The 26,348-nt window shown below is 38.0% G+C and overlaps 1 protein-coding gene across 1 annotated transcript in view; it reads right to left on the bottom strand.

The window, feature by feature from the left end:
• The window catches only part of TASP1 (taspase 1), an 84,968-nt gene that overhangs the window by 19,589 nt on the left and 39,031 nt on the right, over nucleotides 1–26,348 (bottom strand). The window contains 3 exon segments of the mRNA XM_074578445.1: nucleotides 9,304–9,414; nucleotides 23,928–24,006; nucleotides 24,921–25,040. Of these exon segments, the coding sequence (XP_074434546.1) occupies nucleotides 9,304–9,414; nucleotides 23,928–24,006; nucleotides 24,921–25,040 (310 nt within the window).

The following is a 26,348-nucleotide window of genomic DNA, read 5'->3' as shown; positions in this document are numbered from 1 at the left end:
TTTAACACAAATAACAACAAAAAAAACCCCAGTAAGAACCAACTTCAAGCTTTACTGTAAGGGAAGCTGTAAGTTTTACCATGTTCTCTCCCAACCGAAGAGCAGCTACAAGGTGGTCATTACAGTAAAAGCCCACATTGCAGGAAGATAATATATGTGATATGCTTAATAAACAGTAATATCTTACTTGACCTAATACAAACAGATATTATCTTAAAGCGCCACCTTCTTTGTGCAAGAACTATTACTATGTACTAATTACACCTACTGTATTACTCATCAACGGCGAACAAATCCCTGTGAACCAAGAATCCAGTCACTCATAACATAATAGACAAGAAAACAGGCAAATAGGTTTGGTTAAAATAGAAGTGCAAGGCTTCGGTAGTTGGAAAGAGTTTTACCACCCAAATCAAAATCTTTTACTCCAAGATGTTAAGTTTATCTCTTCTGCTTTTACTGCATTAACCAAATGCTGGCAAAGTACACGGTATGATTTCTGCAAGCAAACGAACAGAAAAAGTGGTTTTCTCCACAGGGTACACACATCCTTTAATCTTTATTTCAGAAACTCAGGTATTTCGAAGACAATGTCTTGAACTTGGTCTGCAGACCCGATCTTATACTCAATTGCAAAAATTATTCAGGCTATAAGCCACACTGCAGTGAAAAGGCATTGCAAACAGACAGAAAACAGTTTGGGTCTGTTTGTGTTTTTGGGGGGTTTCTTATATTTTCTTTTGGCTTTTTTTTTTTTTTTTTAATAAGCAGCGTTTCTTCTCCTCTTTCAAGGCCTGTGAAAGCTTCTTTCAAAGTTTTAGCAAAAAATACTAATAATCTCTTTAATCAGAAGGGTTTAAAGTGTTCTACCGCCGCAGAACACAGCCAGCAAACAGTATTTAAAGCAGACAGCATATTTAAGGCCATTCTAAAACACTAAGACTGGATGAACGTGTATAAAAACAGACAGCAACTACTGATGATAGACTTGATGTCACTAACGTCTGGTTTTAGAAATGCTTACATTGGGTTTATCGCTCACTTTTTTTTCCTTTAGTGTTTTTCTTTCTCGCACACTCAGGAAATAGTAGATGAAAGAAAAGTCTGTAAATAAACCAATCACGTTTCTTCATTTTCCTAGTATTTTTGTCAACTATGTGCCCTCATCACTGATCAGATTTTCAATAATCTGAATAACTTGAACATGCTAGGCTCTCCCTTTTTAAACTTTAAGAGAAAACCTGGCAGTACATTTCTTTCCGTGTAAAGAGTCTGCAGCAAAACGTGTAACACTCCATTTTCGTCAGAATCCTTTCATTTGTACAGGGATTTCTTTGCAAGAACAAAACATCCGTCGTCTTCAATGGAGTACAGAATGAGAAAAGTAATCACTCAAAGTCTGTGTTTTGCGAGACTTTTTTTTAAAAGGGGTTTGAAAAAAAATAATGTAAAACTTGAGCTTCAAGCACATAAGACAAACTCTTAAGCTTACAATTTCATCCAAAGAGATGCTCTACCTATACGCGCACCACTAGGCGCACGGAGATCCCTGTTCTGACAGCTTAAATAGCATGCATTTATTTCTTTAAACATGCTGTCCTTCCTATTGCCCTAAACACGTACACAATTGTTTTCTGAACCAAGTTACTTCCTCCAATGATTATGCACCATAGGAGCTTTGTTACTAGTCCACAAAATTAAAGGCTTTGAAGTCCATGCTAAACACTCAAAAGCTGGAATACTGACCATATTAATTCAGCCTTTGCTGAAGTACATTGTCACTCTACTGTTATCTCAACTAGAAAACTCAAGAGGAAGATTAATTTAATAGCACGGCACATGATAAAAGCGTGATAAAGTCCAATTTTAACTTCAGGACTCAGAAAACACACCAGATAGATAAGCAAGAAGCTGACTTCTTTAAGAAAAGCACAAGTTGGGCCCTTGGAATAAGGACAAACGTTGGTTATGCCAAACAAGAGCAGGTCTCACTGCACTAACCTTGTAAGAATTGACCATAACGGTATTACTGGGGCGATACAGAGAGGAGTGAAATGGCTTAGAGTGACTTGCGGTGGGTAGTTTGTATGGAGTATTAAACCAGGAGATCACGGAATCACGGAATCTTCAGAGTTGGAAGGGACCTCTAGAGATCATCTAGTCCAACTCCCCTGGCTAGAGCAGGATTACCTAAAGCACATCCCTCAGGGCTGCATCCAGGCGGGTCTTGAAAATCTCCAGAGTAGGGGACTCCACAACCTCCCTGGGCAGCCTGTTCCAGTGCTCTGTCACCCTCACCGTAAAGAAGTTTTTCCGTGTATTTGAACGGAACTTCCTATGTTCCAGCTTGTGCCCATTGCCCCTTGTCCTGTCACTGGGAACCATTGAAAAGAGCCTGGCTCCGTCCTCCTTAAACCCACCCTTTAGATGTCTAACAAGTTTGTGTTATGCAAACAAAGCAAAGAAGATGGGATGCACGATCTCTCCTACAGACAGAATTTGCCCAGCGGTGCACAAAAATCAAAACCCAGAACCTACAGGCCACCCTCATCTGTAGCACCTCGACCAATATACTACAACACAACGATGAAAACAATGGGATCACGTTGGCTTTCTTGCTGCAGCCAGTCATGGTTCGGAGCCATAGCGATACAGATTGAGCCAAAATACAGTTGCAACTCAAGAAATTGCTGGGATTTAGTATTGTCAGCTGAGCTACCGAAGATTTTAAATTATTTTTTAAAGAACAATGCAGAGCCAACTTTTAATCTTCTACACCATTTTATCATCAGCTGCAGAATGAACATTATTCTGGAAAGGAGAAAGTCTGAAACAAGAACATTTCCCTTCTTCTCACCTCCAAACACAAACAGAAAATGAAGAAACAAACACATAGCCACTTGCAAAACCGCTGCAATGGTTCATGATCTTCTCGCCCACACCACTTCCACGGGCTGTCCAGTTTCCCACTCCTGCTGGAAGTTGCCATCCACAGAGCTGTCAGAAGCAATTTGCGTGGCTACACCCTCATCCGTTCCAATTGCTTTCACCAGCAATTTCAGCTAAAATGTCTCAGTGCAAAATCGGCAACACCGTAGTAGGTGCCTCCAATTCACTGCACTGGTGAAGACGTGGGGAAGCAACCTCTAAATAGTGGCAGTACAAAACAACTGCCTATAGTAATAACATTACAGTATTCTACACCTCAGTAAATTCAGAGAGATTGTTTCTCCTCCCCTAAAAAACAGACTCTAAGCCAAGTTAAATACACACTGAACAGCACATTCTTTAAAACAGAGAACTTATTTTATTTTCCAATTAAAGCAATTTAAAAAAAAAACAAACTTAAAAGAGGGATTCAAATATATAGTATCTTTTTAAACAAAGATATTTCTGGATATACAGGCTTGTTACTAGGATTACAATTATGCTAAAGAGTGTATTTTAACACAGCAATACAGTGCAAATGAGTAGGTTTACGTCAAGCAAAATTCCAGACAGCTGAACGCTATGCACCCATTACTAAATCTGTAAAAATAATGGTAAAAAGTAGTATTATACCATATTTCTAAACAAAATCCATGCACTGTGCACAGGAATGACTTTTAAGTGTTCTCAAAACACTGTGAATTCAAAGGTTAGGAACATATTTCATTAATTTAGTTCTAAAAATCATTTTGCTTGAGAAAAAGAAATAAAAGAGGAGGCTTCTGTAAAAAAAACCACAATATAAGTAACAGCATTTTTTCATATACGTTATAATGGATTGGTATTTAAACAGGAAAAGGTGCAACTGAAATATGGCTATATATATTAAAGCCATAATGGTTTCTCATTAAAAGGAAAAAGTAATCTGTCTCCCACATTCCTACATCATTTTTGTTCTCTCTGTACTCTTAGGAATGATAAATCTTGCTGTACAATTAAAAATTCAGTAAAAGTAAAACAAAATATGCCTACTAGCCAAAAATACAATTTTTTACTGCGATAAAATAGAATTGCTAGACAAATCTTTGATCTAATAGCTTGCTAACGACAAAACTACAAAAACCTGGGACTTTTAATATCATTTTAAGTCTCACGAAACTCATCATTCCTTCCCAGTTACAATGGTGTAACACTGAAGAATTTGGCATGAAAAAATCCAAAGCAAAACTTCAACTACAGCATGAACTAATAATGTTAGCACTCACTGCCCACACCAGAAAGAAGGGGATGGAAATAACAAAGAAGAAACATCTTTCAATGGTTTTTGTTTAATCCTCACCTCTCCCAGTCAGAAAATTATATTTTACAACACGCATTTCCCTCCTTCAAAGCTCAACTATTCTGTTATTGCTAGCTGCCGTACAGAAAGCATTATCAACATTTTATTTATAGATTTTGTATGTTATTGATCTGCAGTAATGGTTTCTTCAAAATAAGCAAACAGGCCCTCATAGCAGCTCCACGTTCACAGATCCCACCGCGTTCTGCAAGAGCAACCGCGATCAAACACCAAGACCCGGGTTCAGCCTCAGACCGGGGACAGAGCAAGCAGATTTCACAAGTGTTAAGGCAAACAATGGCCTCAACGTTCCTCCTTGCCCTGGAGGAACTACAGCTACAAGTGACCAACATTCTTTCTTCTAGATCTCTTGTAAATTAAACCACTCCCATGCTGAAGGTTGCCTACTCCAAAGCATGTGGTTGATAAGATTTCATTTCTGATCCTGTGCTTTTTTCCCCCCATTTGTAGCTACTGGATGGATCCAGCCCAGCACAGATTTGATATTAAACTGTAAAAGAAGTGTTTTATTTACACTTCCCCAGCCGAAGGACTAACCAGCTGTTCATCAGATGTTTTACATTCATACTCTTTCATAGTGGAGAAACCATTACCAGCTTCGTTGTTTACATTAGCTTTCAAAGTCTTCAGAACTTTGCTCTAAACACTGACTGCGGCGTGGTGTAACCAATTAAGTGCTTTAGCATCCCCAAGTTTTAACAGAGCGCAGCTAAACAGTTCTAAATCTTCTCATGCCGTAATGTGAGTGAAATTCAGATTTTTTCAGGCCAATATATAGATCACCACTGGCCATTGTCAGCTTGTGTACAGAACGTGTTTAAAGTGAAGCCGTTTGCCACTCTTGCTTCTGCCTCATATTCCACTAAACTTCAAGCGAACAATTTAAATGAACATTAGAGGAGTATATAAGCACTAAAGGAAGCCTGCTTTTAATTTCATGCACCATTATTTGTTAAATGTTTAAGCGCATGCTGTCTGAAACCAGAGATCTTTATATTTTATGATAAGTAAGCTTAATTTAAAACATCTGTTTAGAATTTTTAAAGAAGGTGCATGGAAAAGCACCTGTACTTTCAAGATTTACAGGTCAGATTATAAGAAATTAAATAACTAAGAATACCGCCATCCAATAAAATCACAATGCTTTTGATAAGGTGAAGCACAGTCAGGACCTAGACAAATCCTCGTGTAACAGCACCGTGTTGTGTTCGTTTTTCAGCTGGTTTTATTGCACAGGTAATGAATAAGCCTATTCAATTGTGTCTACCATCAATACAAACTTGTGAAATTGTAAACTTGCGGCAGATGAAATACGTGAAGCTTCAGGATCACTTCATTCTCTTCCCAAATCTTTTCCTCTGTGTCATGGAGAAGACACAATAATGCTTCCACAGCATCCTTCCTCCGCTACGAAACCACAAAGGATGCCACAAAGCTTAGTGCGAGGCAGCACCGCAGCACGTCAGTATAAAGCAACACCACCACTGTGTAACGACAGTCACTGGCGGTCTTGTAACTGCTTTTAAGCATGATGCTTTTATCCCCACCAACCAGCATAACTCATACTTGGGAAATTCGTGTTCTATGATTCCTAACTGTCCAAACTCTTTCTCCCAAGAGAGGTATGTGACAAAAAATTTCTAAAAGAGAAAATGCATCAGCATTATCCTTCTGCTATTACCTTTCTGCAGACACTGCTCATTTGTGAGCTGAAGCACAACTTAAATACAAAAATAGACAAACACATTTCCACTACGGAAAGAACAAATATCAGATTCCATGTATGTCTTTCAGCTCATTATTTTCTAATACTTTATAAGAAGCTTTAAGGTACAATTCGTAACGCTGCCATTGTTAAAAGCCCAGATTTCCTGCCAGTGAGGTGACACAAACATTTACTCTAAGTCTGCATTCCACAAACTTGGCCACATTTGAAAGGAATGATGAGTAACAAGATCCTCTGTTCTTCTGTTTGGAAGGTATCTGTGTTTACAGAACACCATTCTTCGACCGTCCCAAGCCTTTAGCGCTCTTCAACTAAAGATGGATATCTGGATAGCCCATTCGATTTCAAAAAGTTTAAATTTAAATTTCTCTCACCTCCAATTCAACCATCAATTGCGCATTATCCATAGTAAGTTGGCTCTGAGAAAGGAGGAGAGAAGCACATCTGCCATTAGTTTGTTCATCACCTGCTGTTTAAACAGCACTCACTGTTTAAGCCAGGCATTCCCTAGCTGGAAGGATTCCCAGGGCCTCTGCGGAGACTCGAAGAGTTCTGTAAACAGGAAGCACCAATCCGATGGCAACTGCCAAAATCAGCTGTTCATCACTCCAACACAAGTAACGCACATTTTGACTTCTGACAAAACATTCTAAACATTTTAGCTCTGCTTTCTTAAAGTTTTGGGTTGGTTTTTTTTTTTTTGGCCTTGCTCCATTATAATTCTGGTGAAAGTTTGACACGACCACAAAATAGGGCTTTTAGAAAGAGTAGCAGGGAAAGAATCCATGCCATCAGCAAGGAGGCTATTAGCCCCTTTTATCCTATTGTTTCACACCGGTAAGAAAACCCGCATCCCACCATATATCCTGAGACATCAACTAGCTTATCAGCACCTATGAAAATTCAGAGGAAAAAAAAACTATTTAGTATAAGCCTAATGTTTTAAGCGTAATGCATCTTTTCAACTGTTACACTATATTAGCAAGACGTAACTTTGCATTCCATCTTCAGAATTGCCAAGATCCCCCCCAGATTACACGGCTGGCTACAAACTTAGCTTTACGTCACACGTAAACAGTAAGATGTATCTGGTTTGTGAGGTTTTCCTCCATCAGTCTTCACTCATAAGACAGCTGAGGGCAAACTAGATTTTATGCTTTCTAATCAAAACACAGAACCCAAGCACTTCACCTACACAAAAAAAAACCCCACAGATGTATCTTTATTTTTTTTCCCCCCACATCAGCACTGCCCCAAAGTACAACTAAGAAGATAATACACACACATCCTGACAGGCAACAAAAACTTGCAGTGATAAGTTTCTGAAAATACAAGTCAGATTTATTCCTCATTAAAACGTGAAACTTTAAAAAGGAATTATAAAACACTTTTTTTCAAATTTTCTTATCATGAAAAACATTAATTTGGTACTGTCGTTCTTTGCACCTTCCCTTGCTTTATTGGTTTTAGTCTGTTTTCCCAAGGCAATACACCACCACACTGTTAGCCTGGTATCTCCGTCTGTGCAGCTCCTCTTTCTCAGCATTGGACAGTTTCAGGTATAACAAAAACTTTAGGAACATTCGATATGTCGTTAAGTCCCACAGAAACATTTTCACATTTTCAGTAAAGTATGTAATGTATGTATCACACACTAACCAGTTAACATTTAAAATAAAAAAATCTGCTATGCAAACTTGTGGCAAAATACGTTTGGACCAAACAGCAAGAGAAGAATTGCATTTTTGCACAAAGTTACCAAAAAGAAAAAAGAAAACCCAGAAAATTCAAAGCAACTTAAAGAAGATACCTCAACTAAAAAGTTCTTGAATTTTCTGGTTTTTAGTCGGCCAGTTTCTACGAATTACTTTGGCAGTAGCTTTCCATTTCGTGTGTGTGCGCATACACTAACATGAAATTGCATAAGGATATGTACAATTTGTGCTTGCTTTTAGTACTGCTGTCACAAACAGCACAATCAATTTTGAGAGTATGGACTAAAGATCTGTCTTTCCTGAAGATAGGCCACTTCCATGCAACACCTTCAGAGCAGCGTTACGAATTAGTGAAGCTATCACAAGCACCCCTCCTAAAGGCTTCTCTTGGGTAAATAAATCCCCTCATGTTGTACCACTATGCACTGGAATAAGTGATTAAATACAAAGAGTTGCATGTGTGCTGCTTGGATTATAATCTCTTTGGGGAACATACTGGGGTTACTTTGTTCTGCATTATCAGAGCACCTAGAAATGACTGCAGCGACTGCAATAGAGTAGCAGATTATCAAGTGCAGCCTTCCAGTGCCAAGGTGACTTCCCCTCAGACACTCAAATGTCACGTTGTCAGAAGCAGAGTTTAATATGGATTCAACATTATAAAGAGAAATAAAGAAACGGCAAGACGTCGCTTGCCAAGACCAAGGGCAACGGTTCCTGGGTCCCAAAAAGGTACGCATACGTCCCTCTTTCAGTTCTAATTAAAATACCATAAAAATGAACTTTGGCAATGCAATGTACAAGAAGTGTTATCCTGTCCCCAAGAAATTCCGAAAGCTGGCTGTGGATTCTAAAGCTTCAAGAGTTTTAGGGGCTATAAGTCAATGCAAGTCAACATACATGCCAGAAACATCATTGGAATCCATGCTATCTTCAAAAGTTCAAGCTTATATAGATATTTTAAAATTCCATATTTATGTTTGGGTTATGACTTGAAGATCTATATTCACAAGACATTAAACATGTATAAATAGTCATGTATAATCCTCTCAAATCAAGGAAAAAAAATTTCTTTACCTTACAATAGTCTTGAATGAAGTCTACTTCAGTTTTTCAAGAAATTAATTTCATCATGTAATTAGCAAACCAGAATCTGTCTGTCCAAAGCATTTAATTCGAACATGCAGTGGTTTTGAGGCCTATTATATTTAAAAGGGTTAACATGATGAATAATTCTTATTAATGCTCCTAAACCACCAATTCTAAAATATGCAATTGTACACCACAGGCAGTGACTCAGGCAGGAAATTCTTTCTTCAAACCTCTCCGGGTATTCTATGACTCACATAACAATTGAGATATTTCCAAGGGTTTTCCTTTAGATTTCCTAAAATATTCTTCTGTAGTTTGATTTAACATTTTTTAGATGTAACGCGACGCTAAATTTGAAGCCAACTGCAACATAAGGCTTTAGCAAAAATCACAAAAATAAGTATCTTTATTTTATTTAATAGGGTTAATTGCATTTTAAGGGATGTTATGCAATGTTTAGGCAATTAGCACCATATACTTACCAATAAACTTGTTTTGCATAGTCTCTAGGAGAGCTTGGTGGGCATCTTCTGTTTGCAAAGCACACGAACATTCTCTGGCCAGTATGGTTCGGACAAGGTGCTCTCCACAACCTAAAGAAATATTAAGATTGGGAATAGTCAAAATTCAGGTACCACTTATGAAAAAAAACTCTGTCATTACTTTACATCATCCTAGCCAAATTTTAAAAAAAATTAAAAAAAAAAAAAATAAAAGAGATGCCCATGACAGGTTTCTGACATATTTTTATTTTTTAGAGAGTGATCCTGAGTCACACGAAAATTCAATGACGTCAGCAGTTTTTCTCACAACTTCCCTGAAATTTCTACTGGATGAAGTCATAAACCAAAACAGGTTAAGTGCAGAAAGAAGAAACAGAAATAGTGAGAACAAAGAGCGAGACTGTGTCTGACTTTTCATCTTTATCCAGATCCTGCAATTCTCTCTCAAAGAATCCACTTAATAATCGTTCTCACAGGAATGATCCTTGGATGCAACTCTCTTCAAACCAAGAACACCTTTAGTGAACGCCACAGTAACTCCTTTGCACCACGTAATCTTCTATTTAGACCATCTGATTTTAGCCTTTTGTCAACAAAGGAATACGTGAATTTACTTATGCTTTTTTGTCAGGGTGGCTGCTCATTGGACTCCTAATAAAAATTCACGTAATCTTTAAAGGTTTTTCTTTAAGAAACTAAAAAGCTCTAGCAAACAACCACTTATTGCATCAGTGCTTTCTGTAACTATCCCCTGAAACCTGTTGATGACGCAGACAAATTGGTCATTAGTGCTACTCTTACTCTGTAGGAGGGCTTTCACACCTGCTGTGTTTCTCCCACGCTCTTTTCCATTCCTGTAATGTCCTTTGGGACATAGAGCTGTCGCCAAATGGTACAGTGCATGTTTATTGGATGAAAGTTTTCCTGGACAGGGAAACACGTTGGTGATACCTTCTGCACACATACAAAAATCATTATACCACGGTGCCTCCCATTTGTTGACGCTTTTCCTCTAAGGTAAAGGAGCAGATGAACCAGCTAGAAGAGGGCTAACCAAGCACCAGTTAAACTGAAACGTGTTATCCCAGTTAGGAAAAAAGGAAAAAACACAATTAACTAATTTAACAGCTGTAATATGATTTTAATTATCTAAATTGACTTGATTATAGTTGGATCAGGTTTGTAACTTCAGCACATATCAGGGCCTAAAACTGCATTAGACACCAGAATATATACAGAGGTCAAATATAGTCAATTACCCATTATCTATATATATTTCTAGCAAATTTCTCATTAACCATGACAAGACGCAAGCACTGTGCTGGGTCCATACAAAAGTCAGCTATAATCCAGTTGGACTTATTAGCTTAGGTGCAGAACAACAGAAATACACCTGCGCAGCTTGCAGAGACAGTTTATGGCTGGAAACAATCTAGCTGCTTTCACATGGCAGAGAGCCGGAGCTGGTAAGACAGCAGACCTAAGCTGGCTTCAGACAAAGGCAGCTCAGTCTCCACGGATAACATTCACTTTACTGGAACCACTAACAAGCCCGGAACAGAGAAAACTGAGCGGCTCTGGCTGAAGCCAGCCTAGATCTGGCACAAAGAAAGAACTAATAAATAAACCCAACCCAAACTGGCTCCGGTGCAGCCTGCTGAGCGTCTCAATGCTGCGCTTTCCGGTACGCTGAGCTCAGAGCCCTGACCGGTTTGGGCACAACGTTGCATGAATTCGCATCGGCAGGTCTAGCGCCGTGTCTCGGAGCTACTCACAGACTGGCTTCTTGTTCTTGCCACCGTATGTAAGACCTAATTAACATGGCAGCCTACTCCAAGAACGTCTCTTTCTGGTCACTTCTCACACAATTACATCCTTCCCCTTAAAGGCAAAGTGAGTTTACAAATGCTGTTCTTCAAACACTGCTAATGGGCGGGGGGTGGGGTGGTGGAAAAGGACCCCTCAACCCAGCATTTCCAGGATTAAAAAAAAGCAACAAAAAAACCCCTATGGAGCATTATATACGCATTAGGTATTAGAGAATAAGCCCAGGGACCAGATTGCAGAAAAATTGTGTACACGTGTCCTAAAAGCCTGGTATCTTCAATCATCAAAATTACACCTTAGTCTTCAGTTATGTACTCCTAATGCGCAACGTCTCCTTATTGATTTTATTCAGTTAAACTGAATTGTTTGAAGCGAGGTACTGGGCCATTGAATCTACATATAATTGGCACTGCAGAAAGACACCAAATTCTCTGTACAGCAAACATTGTGTAATAAACCAGTTATAAATCTAGAGGAAAATGAAAGACCTGAAATGCTACAACAATTACACAGCAAAGGGAGGCAGCTCTTGAAAGCACAAGAAAAAAAGTGTTTTCATTGAGACTTCCAAGCTCTGGAGTTATTGAGAGAAGTGTCCTGGTCAGGATATTATCTTCAAGAGGCTCACACGCTCCAGTGTCCTCAACACCTGCTTACAGGAGGGTCTCTCCATTCATTGCCTCATTACTTCCATGCTCCAAAGCTTTTGTCCACAATAGAATTGAGAGTTATCTAATATTTATTGAAGACAAAGTAATGTACAAAGAACACGCAGAAACGGCAAGATGCATTTTACCCATAGAACACGGCTATATTTTGCCCATAGAACATGGCTATCACGTTTCGGTTTTTTTACACTAAGAAAATGTAATCATTATGAAGTTTTGCTGTAAAGAATAAAACTAAACAAGCATATGCTCCAGCAAAAACTTAGCAACTTGATTTTTTTCTTGAAAAGAACCTGTTAACACCTTTAAATATAATATTTAGGCCCTATGTGAGGTAAAAAGCATGGGACTGACTTAGAATGCAAATCGAGCAAATGAGACACAAAAATCAGAGTGAGCCTATGCCTCTCGTATGCATCAAGTAATAAAACCAGATGTTACAACTTCACAATTTTTAAGTAATTCCTAAATTGGCATAAAAAAGACAATAGCCATTTTTTAGCATGATGTATAATGTTATTTTCCCCCCCAAGAGAATGACTTTATTGAAGAGTTCCCATAACATCAAGTCTGCTACGCAAAAAAAATTAACAGAGAGAAAACTTAATATGGGTTAAGAACAGCTGCAGCCCACTGATGTGATCCAGGATCAACCACAACGAAAGCAGCCTTGCAATTCTACCAACACATCACACATCTCTACATCCCCACAGACAAAGTCATTTCTTTTTGTCATATTTATGTCAACCTATAAGGCAGCGAACTTACAGACCACTGCTGGCAGTGTATGTAAAAATCTTTCAACACATCACATGCCAGCAATCTGCAGGGACAGATAACTAATGAAAATAATCCCCTCGTTTCAAAAAGAAAAAAATGTTACTGCAGTTTTTGATGTAGGAACATCTATTTTTGAATAAGAAAAACAACTAAGCAGCGTTTCACATATTTTGACCAGATAAAGGCTGGGAAAAAGAATTACCCTAATTATTCCAATAGACTTGCCCTTCCTATTATCTCAAGTTAGAAGCAAACACTAGAGCATGAACTGCTTTGTAGGTTTAGCCGACCTGTATGTCTCTATAGTCTCAAACTGGGAAAACTCTCTAGATAATATTAGGGCTAGACACAAAATAAATGTATACAGAATTACTGTAATCAAAACCTAATTTATAACTTACAGTGTAAAGTTGTGGGCTCAAATTTATAGTTCCATTCACTTGTAATCTAACCACCGGCATTAGCCGACTTCCGAAAAGGTTTTATTAACGTGACTCAAGACAGCAACTACAGTCAAAGCTACTTTAACGCATTTCCAAGTCATGCACATAAGCTGATGAAAATGTAAATCTGGTTCATTTGCTTAACTATCTCACATCATACCACATTTAACTGTATGTGTTATTATATTTCGAGGTTTTTCACTGAATGAGAATGAAACCAAACCAACTGGGACTCCTAATAAGAATTTTTCAATTCTAAATTGAAGTCTCAAACGCACTTGTTTTAGTAAATTTCCTGTAAACAGAGTTTAAATCATTTCATTATCCTTTCCCAGTTAAGATGATGACTCCTTCGGTAACCTGAAGCTCATTATATCTCAGAGACAAAGGTTTTGCAATGACAGATCAAAGCTTCCATAAGCCTTCGCACAAGAGTGACTCAAATGGAGATGACTATCTGGAAAACTGGGTTAAATTAGTGCTTCTCACTGTTTCACATAGTAAACAAATTATTTTTGTGCAAACACCACGCTGCCTACTCATAACCCAGCTGCTGACAAAAAATACTACTGTTGGAACTACTGTTGTCTATGTTTGCAGGGGTAAGTACAGTTAGTTGTCCTCCTCTGGGATCGCTGCTGGCAACGTATCTACAGGAAATGTATATTCTACTTTGATAAATAAATAGATAAATACAAAGACAGATAAAGATTACCATTTTGATGCAAGTTTCTCGCCTCCTAGGTTAAAGGGAACTAAGTTTAAAACCCAGATTCCTAAAGGCACATGGCACCACCAAGCACCTATGACAAGGGAAGCAAAGAAGGATACGGCTCAACAGTCATAGCACATTTATCTTGCCCTCGAACTAATAGGTTTGGTGAGAACCACCAAACCCCACACCTGTCTTCAACTAGAAGTTCAAAACCTTGTCTGAAAACCACTTGGAGATCATACAGAAAACCTCTGGAGATCATACAGAAAGCATCAGGACTGATTTTCAGAGACACATATCATCTTGGATCATGCTTTTAACGCAGTGTTTCTTTCAAAGTGCAAAGCTGACCAACAGTGAAATATGACTTCCCTTTTCTGTGAGTATTTATATGTGTAATTTTTGAAAATTATACCACTTTTCCTATTCAGGCACTCATCGATTCATACAAGATCCCCACAAGAACAATCTGGGAATCTATAAACCTTTTTTTTTCTATAATCTCGTTTTTCTTCTGTTATCCTATTATAACTTAACAGTTATATATGTATCAGTAGTCCTCTCAAGTTACTATTTCAGCCAAAAATAGCATAGAGAAGCACAAAGCCCTGAACAGGCATTTTTTGAGCTTCAAGCACCACAAGATGGTCGTTCCTGCGCTCCACACCCCATGCACCAGATGTTGCCGATTAGTGAATCACAGATCAGGCAAACCAGAAGTACCTGTTATGTTGTACAGAGCTGTACAACAAGCGAGATACACGCCTTCCTCCAGAGGAATGAGAGACAGGAACCCATCACGGAAACCTGTTACTATGCTGACAAACGACAATAAATTTTTCCGCTGTCATTCACAATTCTAGTAGCGAGCAGATTCTCTATAAAGCAACTCTTTGGTACCCGAATATCAGTATAGGCACAAGACAAGAAATGTATCAAAGTTGTATATCTTAGCCAGAATAAATGTGAACTGTACACCTTACTGACCTATTTAAAGATTTAAGAATTTTTTTGTTACAGTCCGTAAAGTTACATAGACGTACATACCCCGATTCACAATTTCAATGTTTTCTGCATATACCTGATCACCTCAGTAATGAACAAAGCTCAGCGAGTTTTATGAGCATATGAACCACCAGCCATTAATGCCACAGAGCCAGGCCCAGTCTTTGCATTTCAAGTACTGTTTAGCTGGATGCATATATCGGTCTTTAAGCTCTTTTTGAACGTTTTGTTCTGTTCAGCTTGTCAGTAAATGAAACCAATGGAATGCAATAGCATAGCACCGGATAGGTACACACTGCAGCACGGTAGCCACAGAGACAATCCAGATGCTGCTTGTGAAAGCGTCAAGTTGCTGAACTGAGAAAACAGACAAGTCAGTAACGTAAAAGCTAGAGCTTAAAATTTCGTATTTTTCCTGCCTAAGTGATCTTTAATAGCTCTATTCTGTAGTAAGTTGCTAGTTAGCCTATGCACAACTTTCACAACAACCGAGCTACTAGGGCTTTTTTGCGGGTTTGGTTGCTGGTTTGTGGTTGGTTTTGTTTTGTTTTTTTTTTACAATTGTTAACATCTTTGATTTTCAGCTATTACACTGGACACTATTTTACGCTGCATACTATTTTGAAGGAAGGTAAGAAATCCAAGCTATAATATTTAAATTTTAATCTAGCCCTCTGTACCAAACAGTAACTAATCAATTCATAGGTTATACAAACCTTAACTTGCTATAGACCTTGGTCCTTAATTTGAGCTTCGTGCAAGAAACTAAGGATGAAATCACTGCGTTTTCCTCAGCCTAGTGACTTCTCCATTAGATTTCTAATGCTTGAAATAACCACAAGAAGAAGGGGAAGAACCCAGCACAATGTAAGCTGAACATCCCATACAATGCGTGCTCTGCATCTTATAATGTTCTACCAATAGACCCAGGATGGCAAGCGAAAGGAAGGCCTTCTGCAAAGCAAGGGCCTCCGAGCAGCGTGTCAGAAAGAAATTGTTTTTCTGCTTCTTTTGATGGGAGATGCTTTCAAGTCAGGAAATTAGAAACAGGTGTGCCAGAGGGCACACACACATCCATGCACCACACTGAAAAACAGGCGTTTTCAATTTTCAGACATGAAAGAGACTCCTGTTGAATGGAAGGAGAAATGAAAATCTTGCTTGCTTTCTGCAAGCCATAAGAAGAGAGCTTATGGAGCTTTGACAAGCTGCCGGAGCCTGTCTAGCTGTTGAAACATACAGCACCTCAACACAAAGTGCTGGAACTTGTTTTAAAGGAGTACAAAATGGAAACTTGCATTACTCACATTCATGCGAGAATGGAAAAATTAATCTAGTTTACTCCCCTGCCAAAGTATGACTCTTCTCTTTTCAGAAGTTAAAGATAGAAGTTACAGGTTTTCTGTATCTTATTATCTATTCCATACAGCAGAGTCTGAACCTGGGCCTGTTAAGTTGTTTCAACTCTTATGTTGTTATTTTCAGTTCAATAGCAGCGCCCAGAATAGAAGTGTCAGTTAACAACTTAAAAACCAACTATTTCTGCTTTATTTGCCAAATAGCTTCTAATTATGCCTAACGGAAAGACAGTGCAACCTGTATTTTGGTAAGCTCTGGTTGTCATTACCAGCATCTCCAGAAAGAGCTGACCAAAAGCTTGCAAGCCAATGATTTTAAAAAACAAAATACAGTACAATAAAAATATCTGGCTGGTAAGTTACTGATACGTATTAAAATAAAAATTTAAAGTCGAATTCTGAAAAGACATTAAATGCTACAGTCTAGCATAATGCATGAGAGTACTCAATTAAAATTGCATAACTTATAGCTTTTTGTACTCCTATCAGCTGCTGCATCTTGCCTTCAAACTAGCAGGGGAAATTTTTAACTTACTGACCTGCTGCCAGGAAGAACACCTGCAAACAAAGTCCTGTCCAATTCCTAAAGCATTGATCCTGGAGAGATCAATGGAGCACATTCTTACTGGAGAGAGAAAAAGCCTTAGATGATTTAAGTTCCAAACTAACGAACACCTACAAAGAATACGCAAATGGAAATTTTCCCAAAAGGTTGTAACTTCAGTAAATTTGGGTAGGTTTCAAAGATAACAAAAGACAACTTCAACATCCAGACAAACCGTGTTTCAAGTATCTTCTCTAAAGAAAGCTGGGAAAACACTTTCTATATCTTTAATTTTATAATATGGGCAAAATAAACTAAAATCGCTCTGAAGAACAACTCATCCAGCTTTTCTACAATTTTACAGAGAAGGGGAAAAAAAAAAAAGGCTGAAGCGTTAAAACATGCCAAATGTATTAATCCTTCACTTCTAAATACTGGGAAATGCCAGATAACTTTAACTATTAAAAAAGCTATTTGTTTCAATTATCATGAACAAGAAGAATTTCAGATATACCTCCAAGAGAGGTTAGAATGAAGAATAAATAGTTCCATTAAAGTGGATGTGTATTTTACATTCCCCTTTCCATTTAATATATTTTGAAAGATTAACTTCAGTTAAACTGAAAAGGAAAAAGCAAATTACTTTTTGCCTAGTCTTTGATGAGAAGCTTTGTTGCGATTGATTTCTTTGTAAAAATACTACACCTTTCCAAGTACATCACTTTTGTCAAACTAAATTTACAGGAAAGGAAAGAAGACAGTAGCTTATCTGTTAGCTAACTAAATGTATACAACCATTTTCTCCCAATCACAGAAAAATGTTTAAGACATAAAAAGAGAGCTCGGTTTGCTGCCGTCTCCATTTCGCTTTGTATCATTGCATCTATTTGAAGCCATTTGGGCAAGGTACGGCAAATAGGAATGGGACTAACAGTGTCCAGAGAAGGAGACGGTGCTGCACGGCTGGCTGCTGCCCCGGGCTATGAAGACACCGCTTGGTGTGCAGCGGGCCTTCTGAAGCAGACTACCACTTCTAAAATGCCCGTGTAAGTTCATGCTTACAATATATTATTACGTTAAGTCCAATTCAAATTTCAAGAGGCAATAAGCACTCTTTGACTGCTGCATCCTTCCAGTTGTGCTTCAAAACAACCCCTCCGAAGGCAATTCAAACAACCATCCCGATGATTTTGTGGACAAACCCCTCGGCTTTGAACGCTGTGGTGCCGTGTTTAATTGACTGCTTCTTAACGCTACCATTCCCACAAATCATCTCTGCCTCTTGCTTCCTCTCTCTTCACACAGCCTCGTGGTGGGAGTAAGTTAGCTCAGACACCACATGCTACAGCAACTGAAGCCTCCAAACGGCATCTGGACACAAAGCCTGAACTCTTGACAGAAGCATTCACTTCAGAGGTAAATACTGATGTGTCTGGAGATAGACCTCTTTCTTCCTCTACCCTCTGGTTCACTGGAACAATGACATAACTCTTCTCCATATGCAGCTGCTTCATCTGTGATGCATTACATTACCTATTATTCCCCAAATCTTACAGGACCAGACTGATTTTCAGAGATAATACATATTTCTACAAGGAGACGAACTGTACCGTAATATCTGTCTCACATAGTGTAGCTCAAACATCTATACAGGATACAAGATTTGCGTGCGAAATTTGAGCATGGACTCAGAAGGACACAGGCCAGACAGACAAGTGGCACCTGCCCAGGTATCAGCAATCCCTGGATTCCAGCGCAGCCACTACTGCCCTCACACATGGGCAAAGTCCCCAAAGCCAAAGTCCCACATCACAAGCCAATTCATTGGCATTAAAGCTTCCTTGAAAAATATTTACTATACAGATTTACACATCACTGTGGTTCCTGTCGAAAATGGGTTTTCAAATAAGAATTTACAGTTCATTGGCTTCCATAAGGAGAGACCGAAATGCTGGCTGAGGACACAGCTCAGCAACAAACTTAGTAAGCACAAGCCATCTCTCCATAGGTGCCATTTCCTATTCCACATTACCTATTCCATTTTGCCAGCAAAAGCATTCATGGGGCACATAATGGACTGGAAAGAAGAACAGATATGAACAAAAAGTAAAAGTTTGAGCAGGAAAAGGCAAGGGGGAGGAAGAGTGAATACACTTATTTCCTTATTGATAAGGATTTCGAAAATGACGAAAATGAGAGAACCCTCCTTCAGCAGGGGGCCTGGACTATATGATGTCCAGCGGTTCCTTCCAAGTCAAACAATTCTTCACAACACAGAATATGCTATTTTTCACTTCATGGAATGATGCATCGTATATAAGTATGTATATCCAACACAGCTTTTAAAGTATTTTGATGTAATCCCTAAAATGCCGTTATGAGAACAGAGGCTGCTGCTTTTGACCAGTGACCTTAAGAGCCAGACCTTTAGGATCTTGGCGAATTCACCAACACAAGAAATTGTTAAGGGATTCAGGCACATTCTGCCTATTTACACAGAATACATCCAGTCTGTGTAAGTATTTCTAAAACATCGTTACCTGTGTCTGATTTTCATTCAGTGAGGAATAGACTCCGGGCAAGAGAGAAGAGCAAGACATCATTGAAAGACTGTTCCCAGACAGAATCCTCAACTACACCTCAGTTTGGGCCCAGAAATCTGATATCCCTGCTACTTTCTCAGCAAAACACAACTTTGGGCTCAGTCTTGAAGCCTAATTATAAGCTCCTTTCTCTTTAGGATTATAAACCATAATCAGGTCCCATTTAAATTCTCCGTAAGACATCACATCACTGTACCTTTCTTGTATCAAATATTCTCCTCAAATGGCTTCTAGTGAAAGCTGAGACTTTCCAGCTTTGTGTTATGGAATTTGGCATTTTGTAAATAACGCAAAACCTTCTGTTTGTCTCCAGAAATACACTATTAAAAGGTTTGCTGGCTTCAGTGGCTGCTGCACACACACAAAACACAGCACCCATGCACCAAGAATGGGTAAGTACGCTTTCGACTACCTACTGTTGTAAAGATGTAAAGAGGAATGCAACGCATTATTCTCAGCCTCGAGGTTTCCACTCAAAAATTCCACTTACAGCTGCATTGTCAAAGCCTCCTGTGTTAGCTGTTACTGTGAATTTTGTATTTATCTATAAAATTTATGTTTAAGGTTCTGTATATCCAAAGAGGATTATTACTTTTCAACTTATCTCCCAGGAAAAACACAGCCGGCCTCTCACCCCGGTAGTATTACTTTTGGCACAGTTTGCACATGAATATTCACAATCATCATAGATATTCCAACTGTGGAGGAGATTCAATGTCACGCTTGATATTATTTTGAATGAAAAGAATATACACAAAGTCTTTGATTCTTATTATGTTCAGGAAAAAATAGGAAATGTTTTCTTAAAGTACAGCCAAAAAACCAGACTATTGTTTCTTCTGCGGTTGGGTTTTGTTCACAAATGTTTTCCCTCCAAATAATACCCATCTTCCTGTGTTTACATTCATATACCAACAAAAAACATGCACTAAGGAGTTCCAAGTGGCCTTACGAGTGTGGTTTTGGACTCTTTTTTGGGAGAAGTGGGAGGGGATGCTTAAAGGGGAGGCTGTTTCGTTTGTGTCTCTGTGTGTGTGCGCAAATGTGTGCCCACGTACATGCACAAGCTTTTAAAAGAGCAAAGATTTGGCTTCTACTATGTTGATCCAAAAAACAGTTTAGCTGTTAATTACATTTATACTAAATAAAGGCCACTGGTAATGCTCATCTCATTTTACAAGCTTTCACTCAGTCTCTACCATCACTCTTGCGTGGAATGGCACTTGCATTATGTTGGTAGATATCACAGTTGAGGTTGCCCACGTATTTTAGCTATGCTTGCACTTGCAACATTCTCTGGATTTCTTGAATTTTAATACTGGTTTTGAGATATTTTTACAGAATTCCTGTAATGTTTATCCTTCAATTGCCAATAAAGTCCCACAACCCTTTCTTCCCCCCCCAAAAAATTATTACTTTTAATATAATTCAGAGTTCATATGTTGAAATGTCTCCAAAAATTGATACAAAAAAAACCTAGAAAGATTTTACTTGTTTACACGGAAACTGAATTTTAGACTGAGAGTTACAGAACAAACCTTGAATTTATATTCACAGCTATTCCTAAGTTCCACTGTCTCCTCCATTCCTGTCCTTAGAAAGTTTTCATCTTTTGATTTCAGTTGTCCCACCCCCTCTTAAACTATAGCCATAAAATGTGAGTTTTACAATATCCTATATTTTATAAACCATGAAGTAACTTTTGAAAAGCCAAAAAAAATAAAACCAAAGACACTGTGGCTAAACAAGAAGGCCAAGAGACTGTTAGAGGTAAGAAAAAAAAAAGTTCAAAAAGTTGAAGTCATGCCCGAACAAATTCAGAACAACCACCTTTGGCACATTCAATACAGAATCACAATAAAAATGGCCAAAAATATTTGAGAAACAACTTGCTAAAGGCATTAGAACTAATACCAAGTCCTTCCTGAACACGCAGAAGCAGGAAGCCTGCCAGCATCCACAGGGCCAAGAGAATATCAAGATGTCAAAGCATGTCTTCAAATAATACATGCCCACCGAAAGAAAGCTACATGAATTTGGAAGTACTGTCATGGAAATGCCTTTTTTTTTTTATTTATGAGGAAGGTATTGAAAGATGTGTCTCAAATTGAAGCTTTGATAGAAGGATTTTAGAACAAAATTAATAAAAATTCAAGACTAAAACCTACTGTGGTACTAACTGTGGCATTGGAACTAACACTTTTTTTTCCAAGAAAGCTTCTACAAAGGTGAACCATCACAAAATAAGAAAAACATTCCCAGCGAAATTTAAATAACTGGTCTTCTAAGTACCAAAAAGAAACAAGAAATCTTGAGAAAGTCATCCTGACCTATTAAAACCAAAGATATCTCCAGCTTCTAAAGTCCCAGTATCACAAATTGCTAGAAACTTGGATAACAAGCTGGAGGTGCCTTTCCCAGTCCTGTACTTTTCCTTGGAGACCTGTAAAGACTGTCTATCCGAAGCAGGACACCAAATTAGCTGGAGCTCTGGTTTGACCCAATGTGTTCATTCTTATGTTCCTGTCAATTCTGCATGGATTTCAACATGCAAGAGTTTGTATTCTGTATACTTGGAATTACTATTCCAAACTCTTTTTCCCCACACCACAGATTTTCCCCGACCCATTCAATGTTTTGCTGATCATAGCCTCCAAAACCCAAAGACATGAGCAATTTCATAAGTATGGAATCAAAATAGTTTACAAAACCTAGCCCTTAAAAATTGCCAAAGAACATCCTTCTTCAAGACTGAATATAGAGCCTGATACAATAAACTCTCAAGGCTTGACTTTCTTTCCCCAGCTATCACTAAAAAATTAAAAAGTCTAAACCAGCACAAATGTGAAACCTCTTATTTCACATAGAATCCTTAAGTTAAAATTATATGGTTTAACATATATTAATACTTAATAATTTTGAGCATAGTTTAGATAAAGGTTTAAGGGAATCATAGTTAAACTTTTCTCTTCATTTAAGATTTTTTTTAAATTCCAAATGCAATTTGATGAATCAGCTATTCTGTAAAGTCATTTAACAATAAATATTAAAGTCTACAGATACAGTACGCAATACACACAGCAACCAAAGCCTAATTTTCTTCTCTCCCAGCCCCGCCCCCCGCCATACAACAGAAAAAAAAAATTCCCTGTAGAAAATGTTAGGATAAATTTATGCCAAATTTACCACTTAAAGACAAATTAAAATGAAGAGACTCATGAAATTAAAACAATACAATGTTATATTGTGAAAACTACTGAAATCTAAACCGATTCTAAATTTCAGTTACTTTATGTACAGATTTTAAGTGCTTTTACATACAAGTATATATGTCTGTATGTAAAATGAAACGTGAAACTAACGTGCATGCACACTGTTTTTACTTATACATAACACGCAAGTTTCATTTGTTGCCCTTTTTTTTTTTTTTAAAAATGTATGTCCACACAAAACCAATTTAGAAACCTACAAGAGGGGGTTATAATCACTATTACAGATACAGCCTAGTCTGATTTTAGGTACACCAAGCGATAACCTTATCTTCTCTTAGGAAGAACTGTCATTCTTAGAGCTTTCCAAATCAGGGCATCTTCTAGAGTTCAGGTAGGACCTTCATTTTCTAAAAATGTCATCCAACAACGGTGTATGTTAACATATCATTTTCTTGCCTAGCCTCAGCAATTTCACCTTTTGAATATTTGCAGATGTTTATGCCCCATTCCCATCTCCTGTTGTGATCCAGCCAAGTTGTAAGTTTCATTCTTTCAATCTTTCCTATAATTTAATTTTTCCATCCCTCTACCCCTTAATTAACTTCATGGTTCAGACTGTTGGATGCTCATATTTTAAACAAGAGTCAGGCATCAATATATTTTAAAACTGCACTAAATGTAAATTACATTATAAAATAAAACATTATGAGCTTCTGAAAATGGAAAAAAGAATGGTGTTGATTACAGAAGAGTTCTCACTTCCTGTAAACATTTCTATCTCCCTCCCTCTCTCTCTCTCACACACACACTTTAAAGGAAAACCAGAAACAAGAGTTTAATTAAACACTGCTAGTCTGAATTTCAAATCACTGAATAAACAGATGGCCATGCTTCATAAACCGCTAGCAGACTATTTCAATTAACTGGGATTGGTATTAATGTAATGTCATGGAAGCGAGAAGATTTGAACCAAAGAAACATACATATATATACGTGTGTGTGTGTAATAGTTATAAATAGTATAACATTAAAGTATTTACCACCATATAAAATTGGTACCAGCAAAAAGGAAGAAGGCTTCTATTTAAGGCCATCATTATACCCAGACACCTCCTTTAAGGGTATCAGGATGCTTGCCGGTACTTGCATAGACTTCAAATCCAGCTGACTTTGTAAAGAACAGTTTAAAAAAATTAAATAAAGGTGGCGTTCTCAGCTTTTCCACAAACAATCTCTAATATTGGACTTATACTCGCTGATTATATATAATATATAATATATTATAATATATAATATATATTTATATGTAAATAAATGATACACATATAGTCTAGAAATAATGTTAATATTTTAATTCACCGTTCATAGAAATGCTTCACTTGGAATTTGTAAACTAATTACAGAGAAAGACAGCAACTTTTTGAAATATTTATAAAAGTAGTAAATACCTGAAGTACTCACAGCAGTGGAGTAAGGGGTATGAGCTCCTGTGTTTTCAGCCCAGCAGCCACAACCATAAAGAGCTGCCTAAGGAAAGAAGCGCATCTTTCATCAATTTAAGTATACAAGGTTTTTGGTTTGTCCCCTTCCCTTAAAAGAAACAAAACAAAACCACCCTCAAAAAACCCCAAAGCAAAAAGAACCAACAAAGACCAACACAAGAAAATCCAAATATTAATACAAAAGATAAACAAGAAAATCTTAACAGTCCAAATTATAATCCCAATCCATTTGGCTATATCTTCTTTTACTGCTCTTCAGAACTGAGTGATTATCATAGGCATCTGATATTCTAACCTCACTTTACAGAAAACGAGGGCACAGATATCAAAAGAAAAAAATAATTCCAGCTTTTCCCTACTTATATAAAGTCCCTTTCACTCTGCTATTCCAAAAGAAAATCTTAAATACATTTCAACGGAGAACTGCTTTTAGGACAGTGGCAAAAGTCAACCAAAAATTCAGCTATACAGCAACGGAGTATGACATTTCTGATGCACCTCAAAATTCCCTCAACCTAATAACAATAAGGAATGCCTATAACTGATGTGCTCTTTTAATGCCTTTGTCGCTTCTACCAATTCACAAGATCATTTAGAAATTAAATAGGACAGCTTCCCTAAATATTGATGAAAATCTTATTTAAAAACACTCTAAGCATTTAAGAGACTATTTGTGGTACTAAGGAGGTATTTAAGGCCATGAAATTAGCTTATCAATAGCTCTGACAAAAGGTAACTAACTACAGAACAACTCCTTACCTATGTTTATACGCTTCATAACACTGATGGAGGACACTAAAAAGAAAACTTGCATTCCAATGCAGTGTAACGCCTTCCGAGTTTAATGGGAAGGAAGGGAGAACATCACTTTGCTCTCACAGCTTTTGCTTAGTGTCACAATTGCTGAACAATCATTCCCAACTGAAAAGATATCATCACCTGACCAACTCTTCCAGGATGCTTTAGTGCTAAACCTCCACTGGAGACAGCAGCAGCAACATTTCCTTCTTGGTCAACAACAACTGCACCCACTGTATCCAATGTTCCTGAGTCATTCTCCTGCAGGACACACAAACAGAAACAACTGCTAAAAGTAGTATATTAAAGTCAGATTATACTTCTTAGCAGTGTGCAAACTAACGCGCACAAACCCAATTGGCAGGCCGATCAATAAAACATATTCATGCATATTGTACCAACTGTGCTGCCATAAAGCTCCCCAAAATGCTCTCTTGCCTCAGACAGGACCTGAAGAAAACTTCTCTGGAAACAAGAAGGTGAAAAACACCTCAGAACTCCTCCAATGCTTAGATTACCTGCCTTCACTCACAGAAGTGCCAAAAATGCTGTTTTCTTAGTGTTGGGCACTTGCCCCCTAAGAAATGATTCAGCAGCGCATTCCAAAGATGCCATATCAAAAGGCCTTTCCCAAAAGCTTCGAGGTGGCATTTTCAGAGACTCTGATGTTTATGATTTGAATTTGTATGAATTTATATGATTATATATTATGAATGAATATATTATGAATTATGAATTTGTATGATTATATGATACATGTATGATTAACAAAAAAAAGAAAACAAAAGCCACTCCACTTGAAGGAGCTTACCATGTAAAGAGAAAATTCTGATATTCTGAGCGAGACAATAAATGGAAGCCTTGAGAAGAAATCTCCCCCGGGACAGATTCTTCCTCCCAGACTTCGTCTCAGTTCAGCAATTTAGTGGCTTCCTGGTTGAAACACATTACCCTTCGCTCCCTCTGGGTCACCAGAAAAGCATCCTTACTTCCACTGCTTCTGAGGCAGATTTGATCTCCTAAGAGCAGGGGTCTTTAAGCATCCATTCCTGATGTAAGGTCTCTGCGTGCTGCCCCACAAACACTTCAGCTTTCTCACCTCGGATCTTTCCATCCTTCCCCCCTTCCTCAATACATCACATTCAGTCGCTCTGAAAAAAAGAGCAGTTTTCCCCACTGTGTCTAGGCTTGCCCTAGACTCCCTTCTCTGCAGAACCCAGGCCAAGGCATTCTGACTTCATGCCCTGTCACACACTTTTGATGGGACACAGCATGCAGTGTACAGAAAATAAAATCAATAAACTAAACGGATACATCATCCATCACATACTCCAAAGATGAATGCCGCTGTTGCACAAGCCCTCAAGGCTTTAGCTGATCAGTCTTTCCTGTACAAAAACTTACCTGAATTTAAAAAATCCCACATAAACTTACCCAAGAAAATAATCTCAAAGGATATTAAGCTTTTCATATAAATGCCTATTTTCTGGACTAGGATCCAGAGGTAGGAAGAAGAAGAAAAAAAAAAGCCCCAAACCTACACCCAACTATTCAACTTCAAGTTATCAA

The sequence above is a fragment of the Larus michahellis genome, chromosome 3, assembly GCF_964199755.1.
Source record: "Larus michahellis chromosome 3, bLarMic1.1, whole genome shotgun sequence".
In the NCBI taxonomy this organism is placed as follows: Eukaryota; Metazoa; Chordata; class Aves; order Charadriiformes; family Laridae; genus Larus; species Larus michahellis.
Note: the sequence above shows the minus strand (reverse complement) of the source record. Positions and strands in the feature narration are given on the sequence as shown.